The sequence below is a fragment of the Penaeus chinensis genome, chromosome 9, assembly GCF_019202785.1.
Source record: "Penaeus chinensis breed Huanghai No. 1 chromosome 9, ASM1920278v2, whole genome shotgun sequence".
NCBI lineage: Eukaryota > Metazoa > Arthropoda > Malacostraca > Decapoda > Penaeidae > Penaeus > Penaeus chinensis.
This window is the reverse complement of record NC_061827.1, coordinates 38,601,845-38,616,337: the sequence shown is the minus strand read 5'-3', so window position 1 is coordinate 38,616,337 and position 14,493 is coordinate 38,601,845. Positions and strand designations below refer to the sequence as shown.

General features: G+C 38.0%; 1 protein-coding gene across 1 annotated transcript in view; it reads left to right on the top strand.

The window, feature by feature from the left end:
- Positions 1-12,763, top strand: part of LOC125029248 (piwi-like protein Ago3) — an 18,855-nt gene extending 6,092 nt beyond the window's left edge. The window contains exons 6-18 of the mRNA XM_047619141.1: positions 554-753; positions 1,900-2,013; positions 2,613-2,778; positions 4,495-4,599; positions 4,993-5,158; positions 6,614-6,792; positions 7,851-8,045; positions 8,304-8,528; positions 8,852-9,034; positions 9,297-9,485; positions 9,821-9,922; positions 11,049-11,189; positions 11,536-12,763. Coding sequence (XP_047475097.1) covers positions 554-753; positions 1,900-2,013; positions 2,613-2,778; positions 4,495-4,599; positions 4,993-5,158; positions 6,614-6,792; positions 7,851-8,045; positions 8,304-8,528; positions 8,852-9,034; positions 9,297-9,485; positions 9,821-9,922; positions 11,049-11,189; positions 11,536-11,622 — 2,052 coding nt within the window. The 3' untranslated portion in view covers positions 11,623-12,763. The remainder of the gene's footprint in view (positions 1-553; positions 754-1,899; positions 2,014-2,612; positions 2,779-4,494; positions 4,600-4,992; positions 5,159-6,613; positions 6,793-7,850; positions 8,046-8,303; positions 8,529-8,851; positions 9,035-9,296; positions 9,486-9,820; positions 9,923-11,048; positions 11,190-11,535) is intronic.
- Positions 12,764-14,493: the final 1,730 nt, after the last annotated feature.

Sequence of the window (14,493 nt, the reverse complement as noted above, 5' to 3'; positions counted from 1 at the left end):
TGGCTACAGAAGAGTAAGGATTCTATTATTACAAGATGTTATCTTCTGATGTCAAAGTAATGCATGTGCTTTAACAGGCTTTTTGATATGATTATTAATAGATGATAGAATTACCTACATTAGCCATTGATTTTTGAACAGGTGACAAAATAATGAGATCTTTGTTTTGCAGGTCTCTTAATAGTTAAGATAAGAGACATCACACATTCTGAGTTACCTTATTCTACAGAATTTGCCTCAAAGACTTACTGAACCCTTATTCACTTATTTACTTAGTAAACTTGCTCATTTGCTTACTAAACTTGCTTACTGAACTTACTCATTTACTTACTAAATTTACCTACTCACTGAAATTACTTATTTACATACTAAATTTATTTACTCACTGAACTTGTTTACTTACTAAACTTCCTTACTGAACTTATTCACTCAACTTACTCACTTAGCTTACTTATCTACTTACTAAACTTACCTACACACGGAACTTACTTATTTACTTGCCCACCAAATTCACTCGCTTGCAAACTGACTGAACTCGCACTCAACTCGGCAGATCACCCTTTTCCATGCCCCCCACCCCATCACGAAGGAAGCCATTACCATGAAGGTGGTATTCAAGAAGCGGACCTCCATGGACAAGTGCATCCAGCTTTACAATGTCCTGTTTGGCCGCATCATGAGGATCCTCAAGATGGCCAAAGTGGGCCAGAATTACTATGCTCCCAATGGATCCGTCCTTGTTCCACAGCACAAGTAATGGAGCTTCTATTTTTACTTTTTTTTTTATGAATTCATTTATTTCATTTATTTATTATTTTTGTATATTTTTATTTTTATTTATTATTTTTTTTCTCACCCTCTTCTACTACTATTTTTCCTTCCTCTTTTTTTTTTCTTATTTGCTTGTCCTCGTGCTTCCTCTAGGTTTCCTGAAACTTTTTTCTTTCATTTTTATATATGTGTGGTTGTGTGTTTGAGTAGGGTTTTTGCCCTCACAGTCTCCTTCCTCTTTCTTTTTCTGAATTATCTTATTTTTCTCATTTCTCTTTCTTTTTCTGAATTATCTTATTTTTCTCATTTCTCTTTCTTTTTCTTAATTATCTTATTTTTCTCATTTCTCTTTCTTTTTCTGAATTATCTTATTTTTCTCATTTCTCTTTCTTTTTCTGAATTATCTTATTTTTCTCATTTCTCTTTCTTTTTCTGAATTATCTTATTAGTCTCATTTCTCTTTCTTTTTCTTAATTATCTTATTTCTCTGTCTTGTTCTCATTGATTGGTTAGTTAATGAATAAGTTTATTTATTTGTGCAATGTCTATTCATTTAATTTGGGTATGTTAATCTGATGTATTTTTTATTAATTTTTTTATCTTTCTCTTTCTCTCTTTGTTCTTTCTTCCTTTTTCATTTTTGTTTTGTTATTTTTGTTATTTTTTTGTACTTCCTTTTATTAGGTTATAAATCATTTAATTCTATTTTCCTCTTTTCTTTTTGCTTCTTCTACTTTTCTTGTTGTTGTTGTTGTTGTTGTCGTTGTTGTTGTTGTTGTTGTAGGAATGCCCCAATAATGCATAGGTCAACAATTAAACCAGACATGTCATTTTTACAATTTGTGTTAAAGAAATTATTTTTTTTTGTGTGTGTGTGAACATATATATAAATGAATTTCTAAGTATATGTATTTTATCATTTGCTCTAATTTACATGCTCTCATAGGACAAAGATTGTTTACTCTTGTAACTGTGGTATCTTTTACTTCGTAGCTATGTCATTTTTTGTTTGATTTAAGTCTGTTGGCTGTTAATGGCTTGAGATTTCAGTGTTCTTTTTCTGTTTTTTCATTTTTGTCTTTTAATTTTTGTATTTCTTTATGCCAATTCTCCTGTGTTTTTCCTCAGGCTAGAGATCTGGCCTGGGTACGTGACTGCGGCGCATTATAGGGAAGGCGGCGTCATGCTGTGTGTTGATGTCTCGCATAGGGTCCTGCGGACACAAACCTGCTATGAGATAATGTGAGTTTCCGAGTCTTGTTATTGTTATTACTAGCTTGATTTGTTGGAAAATGAAAAAAAAAACGAACATATTTGGAAACGTCTTGAGATTTTGATCATGGCTTTGACTTCCCTTTTTAGGAGAGCCTTTGTTGTGTGCTCTTTATTTCCCTGCTCTTCTCTTTCTTCCAGAGTTTGTTGACATGGCACTCTTCAGTTGTAGCCTTGTTGCCTCTGGTTTTCTAAGGATATGCACACACACACACACACACACACACACACACACACACACACACACACACACACACACACACACACACACACACACACACACACACACACACACACAGATATATACACATACATACATACTTACAGAAGCTATGTAGAACCTCTTTTTAACCCAGTGTCAAATGATTTATGTACTGTCTCCTGTATTTTGGGGGGAATTTTGTTACATACAGATGGGTCCGCATGTGCTCACCCAGCAAGGAGTCTATCAGTAGGCCATAGTGACCACTCCAGATTTCCTATTCCTTAAAGTGTGGGAAAATATGTTTTTCTAATGCTATTGATATTGATATTGTTATTATTCTCACTGATATTCTTGACCCTTTCAGGTCTGAGATATTCAACAGTCGCCGAGGCCAGTTCAAGGACCATGTGATCAAGGCTCTGGTGGGAAGCATTGTTCTCACGCGCTACAACAACAAAACCTATCGCATCGATGACATCCTCTTCGACAAGAATCCCAGGTCGACCTTCACCAACTCGAAGGAGGAGGAGGTTGTTTGGTTGTGGTTATTGTTGTTGTTATTTTTTTATTTATATATATTTTTCTTTCATTCTTTAACCCAATGGCGACGGGTCACGGCTATCGCCGTCATAACAATACGCACGATGTGAGGCGTGCGGCTGTCCGCAGCGGCGCCGCGCCAAAATGCCCCGAGGAAATGATTCGGCTTGATGTACCGAATTCACGCACTCAGAGTCGGCGCGCTGCCGCCGTTCGCCAGAGCGTAGAGTTTTTTTTTTTAATTTTCTATACCCGGCGCCATTGGGTTAAGGGTAACCCACTGTTGCAGGGAAAATGTTGTGTTTGCTGTAGTATTGTTTTGCAAAATGTCTTTGTACATAGATGGCTCTGTAAGTGCTTTGCCACAAAGGAGTCAATTAGTAGAGCATGGGACCTCACCTTTTCACCTTTCTTTGAGGTTTTTGGGAATAACTATGTCAATATTTTTTTCACTAATGCCATCAATATTGAGGCTGTTATTTTTATGATAAACATTACCATTATTATAGTGACATTAGAGCAAAATAAAATACCAGAAAATATTTTTAAAACTCAAGGAAAAGGGTGTAGACTGGTAATACTCATAATTGGGTCATTGGTGACTTAGTTCTTGTGGAGCCATCTGTGTGTAAAGACAATTAATAAACTAAACTCACAAAGGGCTGGCATGTATTTACATGCCATCCCCGGAGGCATTGGGTAAATAGGTGTGGTTTTGTTATTTTTATTTGATTTGATGTATTTTTCTTTGTCTAATTTTAGAAATTGGCTATGTTAAATGAAAAAATGGAATGGTAGTATTCCATTAGTTTGAGGGATATGTTAAAGTTGGACTAAACAGTTGATTGCATAAGTTTGTGAGGAACACAAAAGTAGTTATCACAAGCAGTATTGCCAGATTATATGCTTCACCTGTACTTCCAATTATACCCCCATTAGTATCACAGCAAATACATGGAGTTCCTCATTTACTTTTGCATCTACTTGTATAGTAGATGTCAAGTCACAAGTGTGCAATATCTTTCCTTGTGCTAGAGTACCAATATAGAGCGATTGTCATTCCAGGAAGATTTCTAATGAAACTTTGAATTCTGTTGTTCCCCTTAGGGGTATGAGATGAGCATCACTCTGGATTCATTGTAAAAAGTGGTGCTCATTTTGGGGAATCTCATAATCAAAGGGTTAAAGGTCCAGCATTTGGTAAATGTCTAGTCCCGGTGAAGTAACGTTACTTTCCCTGTGGTAATATTCTTAATTTAGAAGATAGATTTCAAACTTTTTTATAAAAGGATGTGGTAGAGTAAGAAAGCTATAGATATATAGAGAAAATTCAGGACTCTGCTTAACTCCTCTGCCAGTATCAGCAAAGAAAATGGCAATAGTGTATTCTGAGATTATAGAGATAAAAGTTTCATGAGGGTTTTTGCATGGTTTCACTCAGTGCAATGGCTAAGGCAGGTAAACACTCAAGTATCTTTCATGTATAATGCTTTAGAAATCTAATTTTAGCTTAGCTTTGCTCTCTCAGTTGCCATCAAGCTTTTTCTTAGCGGTGGTACTGTGACTGTGGAACTTCTTCAGGCAAGAAAAGAACATGATTATATATAAGATCCAAAGAATGTGTATATGGATTTAATTATCATTTTCTTGGTATTTTTATGTTTATATATATGTATAATGTGTTATAATTTTGTTGTTTTTTACAGGTGTGTTATATGGACTATTACAAGAATGCATATAACATCACCATCAAGGACCCACAGCAACCTCTTCTGCTCCACAGAGTGCGAAAGAAGGAATTGAAAGACCAGGTAGGATGCTCTGAGGGAAAAGCATATAAATTCATTGTATGCCTTACTTTTTCTTTACCTTTACGAGCTGTAATAGACTTTTTTGTGTGAGTGTTTGGTTGTTTGAGTGAATACGTATGTATACAGTGTATGTGTGGTGAATGCAGTATATCGTGCTTGGAGCTTAAAGTGCATGGTGTGGCAATGCTATATCTGTATGTGCTGCTAATAGACAGGTTCTGTATCCTTTTGTATGGACATAAACATATTTTGCCAATTTGTTCTTTATGTCCAGCTGAGGAAACCTCTGCATGGTGATTTTGCATTTACTTCTCAGTGCTTTAGCGTCTTGTCAGCATCTCTATGCCTGTTCTGTTTCACTCCTGCCCATCCTCCTCCTCCTCCTCCTCACAGGGCACGACCAAGTTTCTGTGCCTGATCCCAGAACTGTGCTACATGACAGGCCTGACGGACGACATGCGTTCCGATTTCCGGGTCATGAAGGACATTGCACAACATACTCGCATCACGCCTAATGTCAGGCATGCCTCTCTTAGAACCTTTGTCAGGAATGTCAATGGTTAGTTTGTTGGTATGGGTATTTCTTTTGTTGGATTTCTTTTCTCCTGTAGAAGCTTCTCTTGTAGGAACTCATTTGCTTTTCTGTGTGTGATTAACATATTGATTTATGTTACTCTTTTTCATCTATAACAAAATGTAGCATGTTTTATATAGACATCTGGCTTCTCTGCTTATGCTCTAATATGCTATTATTAACCTGCCTGTCTTATATTCCTGAATGAATGCTGCATATGCTGAGAGTAAATATTTACTGCTGTTGATCTTCAGAATGGATTGACCACACTAGTTCCCTGTCATGTATTGTAGTTGAGGATTTTTTAAATGAGTTCAAGTGCTTTACCACCTCTCTTAGTACAAGCTAGGCTTACTTGCCCCAGATTATGTCCGTTGTAGTTGTGAATTTTGTTGCTCATAGATGGCTTCACAGGGGCTCAGTCACCAAGGGGTCAGTTGATAGACCCTTGTATCTGTGCCAGATTTCCCAATTTCTTAAATATGCAAGATATGCTATTGATATCGGTATTGTTATTGCAGCAATTAATGTAATAATTATTATAACATAATTTTTATAATGCATATTAACAATAAACATATATGAAAAGGAATCTCCAAAAATCAAGGAAATGAGTAAATGGTAAAATAATGACCAAAGGCTTTTGGAGTCATCTGTGTGGAAACAAATTAATAAACTAAAAGTACAGTGGACATGGTATGTATTTTTGTCATACAGGGCCAGTGGGTTAAGTGGTAAAATCCAGGAAATCTAAGGTCATATAGCAGCATCAACCTTCAAGCCAACTGTAGATAGAGAGAAATTAATATGAAGGTGGTTTCATAGTGGGCCAAGTGCTTGACATGCAAACTAGTGTTCCAAGTGATAGACATGCAAACTAATAACCTCAAAGTTCATTTTACTGTCCCAGATCACCGAGGCTCTTAGACAGTTGCTCCCTGAGCTAATGAGGAGCTGAAGATCAGAAGCTTGTCTTTAATTTATTTTACTTTACCAAAAAAAAGTTAATATCTGAACTTGAAAGCTTAGATTTATCTTTATGAATAGAAATTTTAACCCAAAGTCTCTGAGAAAATGTGTTCATTGTAGTATTGTTTTGTGAATTGCCTCTGCACATGGATGGGTCTGCAAGTGGTTAGCCACAAAGGAGTCAACTAGTAGACCTTGTGACCTCACCTGTTTTCACCTTTGCTTGAGTTTGTGGGAAAAATGTTTTTTTGCTAATGCTATCAGTATTAATGCTGTGACTTGTATTATAGAAATGATAATTATTATAGTATTATTGGCATTACTAACAGAAATACAAGATACCAGTTAATCAAGGAAAAGGGTAAACAGATGAGAAAGGTTTTCTCCCTCTTATCAAAATTACCCTCAGGAGTTGAGGTCACAATGCTGCTGCTTATACTCTTTGTGTAATTTTTATTATTGCTCATACAGGATCCTCAGAAGCTTGGCAGGTCTTGGCTGATTGGGGCTTAGCTCTCGATGATGACACTTTCACAATGGAAGGGCGAATTCTAACCCCTGAGACAATCCATTTTGGTACGAGGGAAGTGCCTGGGACGGAAAATGCAGACTGGGGGAGAGAGTCGGCCAGAGAAAAAGTGATCGTGCCTGTGAGTATTAGTTTTAGTTGTCGTCATTGTCATCTTTTCCATTATCTTTTTCTTTAACCTCTCTTCTTTGTTGTTGTTTGTTCTAGTTCTTTTTTTTCGTAATCTTTATCATCGTCATCATCATTTTGTTCTTTCAACATCTAGATGAGATAAAAAAAAAAAAAAAAACTAGTTTTCAAGTGTCTGAGTAACGGTCATGTAAGGGATTATTAAAATTAGAACCTCTGTTGAACTGACTTTTGCTACCATTTAACCCAATGGCGACGGGTCACGGCTATTGCCGTCATAACAATACGCACGATGTGAGGCGTGCGGCTGTCCGCAGCGGCGCCGCGCCAAAATGCCCCGAGGCAATGATTCGGCTTGATGTACCGATATCACGTGCTCAGAGTCGGCGCGCTGCCGCCGTTCGCCAGAGCGTAGAGTTTTTTTTAATTTGCTATACCCGGCGCCATTGGGTTAATAATAATTATTATCAGAATTTTTAAAAATTATATATAGAGTTTACTGTATTTATCCCCCAAGATTTTAATTTTCATTGATTTCAGTTATGTATATGCAATAGGTTGGTTTTATTTCTCAAACCCTCTTGTTTACAAGGGCTATAACAACAGAGTCTTTCAGAGGACTTACAGGAAGTAGGTAGAGGCCATTGCCCAAAGTGGATGCCTCTCTGAACCTCAGACTGTAGCATTCCTTGAATCCACAACACTTGGATACTGTATTGGTGCTTGCGAGTGTGCCTTAACACTTTACCATGATAACCTCCAATTATGTAGATGGCATGTGAGATGCTGCTTTATACAACCTCCACCTCCACTTTTACTTTCTCTGCTCTCTTTTATATTTTTTCCTCCTTCTGCTCTTCTATTTTCTCCTCCTGTGCCTCTTCTCTTTTCCCTCTCTCCACCAATTTCTCCTCCTTGTCTTCCAACCACCACCATATCGACCTAGCCATCTGCATTGATTGGCCTATTTTCAACTTTGCAACAGACAAACTGTGAGCTTTTCTCTCCTTTCCCTTGTTCTCTCCATTGTGACTTTATTCTCCCTCTCAGATCGACCTACGGCCACAGTGCTGGCAGATCTTCTTCTCGGCGAGGGATGAGGCGCGTGTCCTCAAGTTCTCAGAGATGATGCGACAAGTCACACGCTCCATGGGCATTCAGGTGGGGCCCCCCCAGATGATCCGCCTCCCAGATGACAGGATTGAGAGTTATGTCAACGGAATCAAGCAACATTTCCATGAAAGGGTAATGGTCAAGGTGGTTTGACAAGGTTATTATGGCTAGGCTTGTTGCTCTTTATTTTTGTGGCTCTTGCTCCTTGAAATTAACTAAAAATGGTTAGAATTAGAAACATATGACAGATTTGTGCCACATATATTGATAAGTTATTAATTATTATAAACTTGTTTTTTTACTTAGCTGAAATTGGAGATCATAATGTAACTGATGTCCTGCATTTGTTGACAATGACTAATATATCATGTAATTGATTTTCCCATACAGCTACAGCTGGCAGTTATCATCTTCCCAGCCCAGCGTGAGGATCGGTATTCAGCTGTGAAGCGCCTGGCCTGTGTGGACCTTGGCTTGCCCACGCAGTGCATTAACTCACGCACCATCAGCCAGGAGAACAGACTGCGCTCTGTCACACAGAAGATTGCACTGCAGATCAATTGCAAATTGGGTGGGGAGCTGTGGGCTCTCAAGATCCCAATGACGGGACTTATGGTAAGTATTTTTGGTTTATGCATAGATGGTCTATTTGTGGATCTTTAGTGAGGGTAGCTACACTTTTAAGATGTGTTCATTTGTACATGCAAATACACATGCCCTCAGAAAGACTGACACACAGATGAAAAAAACACACACACACACACACACACACACACACACACACACACACACACACACACACACACACACACACACACACACACACACACATATTTTTTTGATTTTTAATTTTTTTGATTTGTCTGAACATATCAGCATTATTGTATATCAATGTATAGATATAAGTTACAGGGCAATGAAAATACTACATGATGCAGGTATGTGGTGTGGATGTGTACCACGACCCCGTCCGTCGTGGGGCCTCTGTGGTAGGCTTTGTGGCATCGACCAACCAGACGCTGACCCGGTGGTTCTCGCATGTCAGCTTCCAGCATCCTGGCGATGAGATCGTCCATGGCCTCAAGATCTCACTCCTAGAGGCCCTTAGGGGTTACCATAGGGTAGGCTGTTTGCTGCTGCAAGAAAGAGAGATAATGAGATAGATAGGGAAACGAGAATGTGTGTTTGGGTGCATATTGTGGTAGTTGAGGGAAGGGGGATTTTGAGGTTTTATTCTTGTAGGGGGAAGCATTTATATTGTGTTCATAAATGTCAGGTGAAACAGACAGACAAAGACAGAGACTAAGAGAAAGACAGAGACACAAAAAGACAAAACAGACAGAAAAAGAAACCTTCCCTATCCCCCCTCTTCCCCATCTCCAGCAACACCACTCCCTCCCCCGCACCATCATCATCTACCGCGACGGTGTGAGTGAGGGCCAGATGCGGGTGGTGGAGGAGCACGAGTTGCCACAGCTGGCCACCATCTTCCAGCACTTTGACTCGTATGAGCCCAAGTTCTCGTTCGTCGTCGTGCAGAAGAAGATCAGCACCAGGATCTTCGCTTCACTGGTGTGTAGCAGCCATGGGAGGTGAAGCTGTTATTTCTTAGGGTTATGCTGGGGCTCATCCTACTTATACAATGCTAATATTTTTGTCTTTGTTTTTGTGTTTTTGTTATTATTTTTGTTATGTTGATCTCTTGTTGTTGTGTATATGACTTATTATTTCTACATTTGTTATTGTCATTATCATCATTTATGTTCCTTTAAAACTGAAAGGGAAATAAATGGCAATTATACATGGTTCTGTTATTCTCAGTACCTTCAATCTCAATGGATATGCAATACACAACATATTGACCTGCTTTTAGAAGTGTGTCAGTGTGTACAATTCTTTCATTCCAGAATTCGGAGCTGGACAACCCTCCACCGGGCTCCATCATCGACCACAGCATCACACATCGTTATTGGTACGACTTCTTCCTGGTGTCCCAGCATGTACGACAGGTGAGAGGCAGAGGGATAGAGGCGGTGGGAGGTGGGGCTCAAGATAAGCTCACCAGTTTTCAACCCTCTCCTGACTTTCCTGAATACCTTTTCGGGCATCCAGGGTGTCTCTTCTTACACTTGGAGTCGAGTTGTTTGACTCATGGACTATTTTTCTTGACTCTTGGGACAACTTTTCCCAGCCCTCAGACATCCTTTCACGATTTTCAGACCACCTTTTCCAACTTTCAGATATTTTAAAACTTTCAGATCACCTTTTCTAAATTGCTGGCAATGTTTTCAGACTTTTGGAACACCTTTTCAAATCACTTTTTCTGAATTGTTGACTATGTTTTCAGACTTTCAGACCAGCTTTTGCAACTTTCAGACATTATTTTTTAAAATTTAAACTTTTCCAAATTATGGCATATCTTCCCACTTTTAGACCACCCTTTCTAACTTTAGACAACCTTTTCCAACTGTAAGACCATCTTTTCAATTTTTACCCTAATTTTTCTAACTTTCAGTTAAATTTTTCCCAACTTTTAAACTACCTTTTCCGACTTTCATACTATGAATACCTTTCCTGACATCTTGATCTTTTTGCCTTTCAGATTACCTTTACTAATGCTTTCAGACTATCTTTCCTAAATTTTAGATTACCTTTCCTGAATCATGTTACTGATTTCTTGTTATTTTTTTATTCTTTCAGAAACCTTTCCCAAATTTCAGACTACCTTTCCTTACTTGTAGTCAAACTTCCCCACTCTTTCAGACTATCTTTCCCATCTTTCAGTTAACCTGTCTTAACTCTCAAATTAACCTACCAACTTTTAGACTATCACTCAAAGCTCTTGGTCTACCTTACCATCCTCAGACTGTTTCTTTCAACTTTTGAACTAGCTTTCCCATGTTTCAGACAACTTTTCCCAACACTCAAACTCCTATCCCTGATTTTTAAAAAACAATAAATTTCTTACAAACTAACGGACTCTCAGACAACCAATCCTTAAATAAGGGCATGCGCATCCATAGGCGTCCTTCAACCCATATATGTATTGGTCTGAGAACACCTTTATAGAGGCAATGTTCACACTTAAAAATAAATCTCAACACTTTCTAGCAAATCAGCTTTCCTGACTTTCAGAGCACAGTGGCACCCACACACTACGTCGTCCTCCGTGACGGCGGGAATCTCAAGGTGGACAATATGCAGAGGCTGGCATACAAACTCACGCACCTTTATTACAACTGGCCTGGAACTGTTAGGGTGCCGGCGCCATGTCAGGTGGGTAGTTTTCCAGTCCTTTTGATTTTTTGTTTGTTGAGTTTGTAGTTTTCCTAGTGTTTTCTACTTTTTTTTTTATTTTTCTTTTATGGTATTTTTTTCCTTTGTTGAATAATGTGGTATGTTAGTGACTGTTTTAGTAAATATATATATATTTATATTTATATATATATATATATATATATATATATATATATATATATATATATATATATATATATATATATATATATATATATATATATATATGAATGTGAATATATAACTGTAAATGTAGATATGAATGTAGATGTGCAGGTGTAAGAATGAATAAATAGAAATAAATGTACTTAATTTTTCTTTCCAGTATGCACACAAGCTGGCTTACCTCATAGGGCAGAATGTGAGGAAGGAACCCTCAGATACACTCTGTGACAAGCTCTTCTTCCTCTGAAGTGGTTTCTGTTCTCAGCTGAAAAATAGAGAGCGAGATGGCAGAAAAGAATTTCTATATGCCAAAAGGTTTATTTATATTTAGCGTTTTCTTCTGACATTTTATCATCCCAGTATAGTGCGTTTGTCGTTCAGAGCAGAAGGTGAAGCAGTAAGATTTTTCCTAGACAAAATCTCTCTTATTATGTTCCTTTTGTGGATAACGTACCATCTGTTAAAGACATTTTCCAGAATCTGTTAAGTTTGAGTACTGTGTCACATTCTGTTTTAGTAATGGATATTGTCTGCAGTTAATACTATAATTCCATGGTGTATGTTGTCCCCATCTGTGTGTCATGTGAATGGTATTCAAGGGAGCCATTTTAGATATTTTGGAATTATAATGTTAGATGATCCTTAGTGAAGAAATACCTGGAACTGTTAATCATGATACGGAGCATTATGTGATATATATTGTGATAATGGAATTATGCAGAAGCTGGAGTTTTTAAAGTATTTTTGTTAATTCAGTTTTGTTAGTCTATAGAATTAGACTGATTTTAGTTAAAAGATTTTATTTTTTTTTGTTAAATTAAGAAAAGATTTAATTTTATGAGTAAACACCAGTTTCCAAGAAGTTTAGATTTAAGTCATGAAATAGGATTGATTGTAAAATGCAGTTTCATTAATGTAATGAATATTCATGTAGATTTTTTTTGTTTCTTTTTTTTTCTTCATCGCAATCATAATAGTGTTGGATTTGATGAATGAGATATAGTTATCTAGTCAGCCAGCAGTTAAATTTATTTTTGTTTTAAAAATTTCGGTTTTGTGCCATTGTGATTTTTAAAAATCTAAGTCAGTTGAGGTTAAGTACCAGGTGATTTGTGTTTTGTGTATGTGGATGTATGTGATTGTACAGGTGGGTGTGCATGTGCACGTATATATGTGTGATATGGTGTACACCTGTTCTGAGACTTGAATATCAAATATAAATGTGAATTAGACTTGTGTAAGAATTGTCATGAAACAGATTCCTGTACCTGTGTCAAGGTATTTATGTTGAAGAACCTAGCTCTGTGAAGAGTAAAACAAAAACAAAAATGTACTTTATTTTTGTAATGTAAAACACATATTTGTATTTTCAATAAAAAATGTGATCACCTTTGCAGATTCATTGGCCTTGTGGTATAGATGAGGAAAGATTTAGCATTTTGTCTATGTCAGTTTTTGTTTGATGAAGATAAGTACTGTTTTCTGTAAGAAACGTAGGTGCATTGTTTTGTTTATTTATATTTAGTCATATTTTTTGTGGAAACAAATTCAAAATAATACATTTTACCATACTAAAACATTTTAGTATGGTAATCTTTGTTTATATATTTGTAAAAAAAATATATAACATATATATAAGCATAACACATATGTATATTTCATAGTTATAGCAGAATTTGCATAAGTTTAGAACCATTAAAAAGGATAATTTATATATATATATATATATATATATATATATATTTATATATATATGTATATATATATATATATATATATTTATATATATATATATATATATATATATATATATATATATATATATATATCTATATATATATATATACATATATATATATATATATATATATATATATATATATATATATATATATATATATACATATATATGTTTATAAAGAATAAATGGTGATTGAACCAGCTGATACTTTGAAAACAGATTAAAGCGACATAATTTGTCAAGTGGTTTGCGCAGGTTGAGCGGGAATGAACACTGTGTGGCAACACTTGGAGAGAGAGAGAGGGAGGGGGGGAGAGAGAGAGGGAGGGGGGGAGAGAGGGAGAGAGAGAAACAAACAGAAACAGAGAGAGTGAGAGAGAGAGAAATAGATGAATACATGAATATATAATGAGATAGGGAAATCAAGAAAGAGAAGGAAAAGGGAAAGAGATGGTGAAAGAGAAATAGAATGGGAAGAAGGAGAGAGAGAGAGAAAAGTCTCTTCCTCTTCTCGGTCCATCTCTCTCACCCCCTCTATCCCACTCACTCTCTCAGTCTTCCACTCATCCTCTCCCACTTCATCTGTCCCTCTTCCCTCTCTGTCTCCCTCACCCCCTCTTCCTCATCCCTTCTTTTCCTCCCCCCACTCTCCCTCTTTCCCTGCCTCCCACCCCTCCCTCTCCCTCACCCTCTCTTCCCGTCTCTCCCTTTCCTCTCCCCCTCTCCTACATCCCACCTCCTCCCCTTTCCCGCCCTCCCTCTCCCTCTGCAACCCACCCTCCATCCCTCTGCCCCTCTCCCTCTCCCTCTTTCCCTCTCCATCCCTCCTTCCCCCTCTGTTCCACTCCTGCCCTTTTCCCTCATTCTCTTTCCCTCTCCCTCTCCCCTTTTCCCTCTCCCTCTCCATCCCTCCTTCCCCTTCTGTTCCTCTCCTGCCCTTTTCCCTCATTCTCTTTCCCTCTCCCTCTCCCCTTTTCCCTCTCCCTCTCCATCCCTCCTTCCCCTTCTGTTCCTCTCCTGCCCTTTTCCCTCATTCTCTTTCCCTCTCCATCCCTCCTTCCCCCTCTGTTCTTCTCCTGCCCTTTTCCTTCATTCTCTTTCCCTCTCCCTCTCCCCTTTTCCCTCTCCCTCTCCATCCCTCCTTCCCCCTCTCTTCCTCTCCCCTTTTCCCTCATTCTTTTTCCCTCTCCCTCTCCATCTTTCCGTCTCCATCCCTCCTTCCCCCTCTCTTCCTCTCCTGCCCTTTTTCCTCATTCTCTTTCCCTCCCTCTCTCTGCCACTCTCCCTCTATAATCCACCCTCCCTCCCTCTGCCCTCCCCCCTCCCCACCCCCTCGACACCCCACCCCTCGCCCCCTCCAGAAAATAAAAGGAAGGC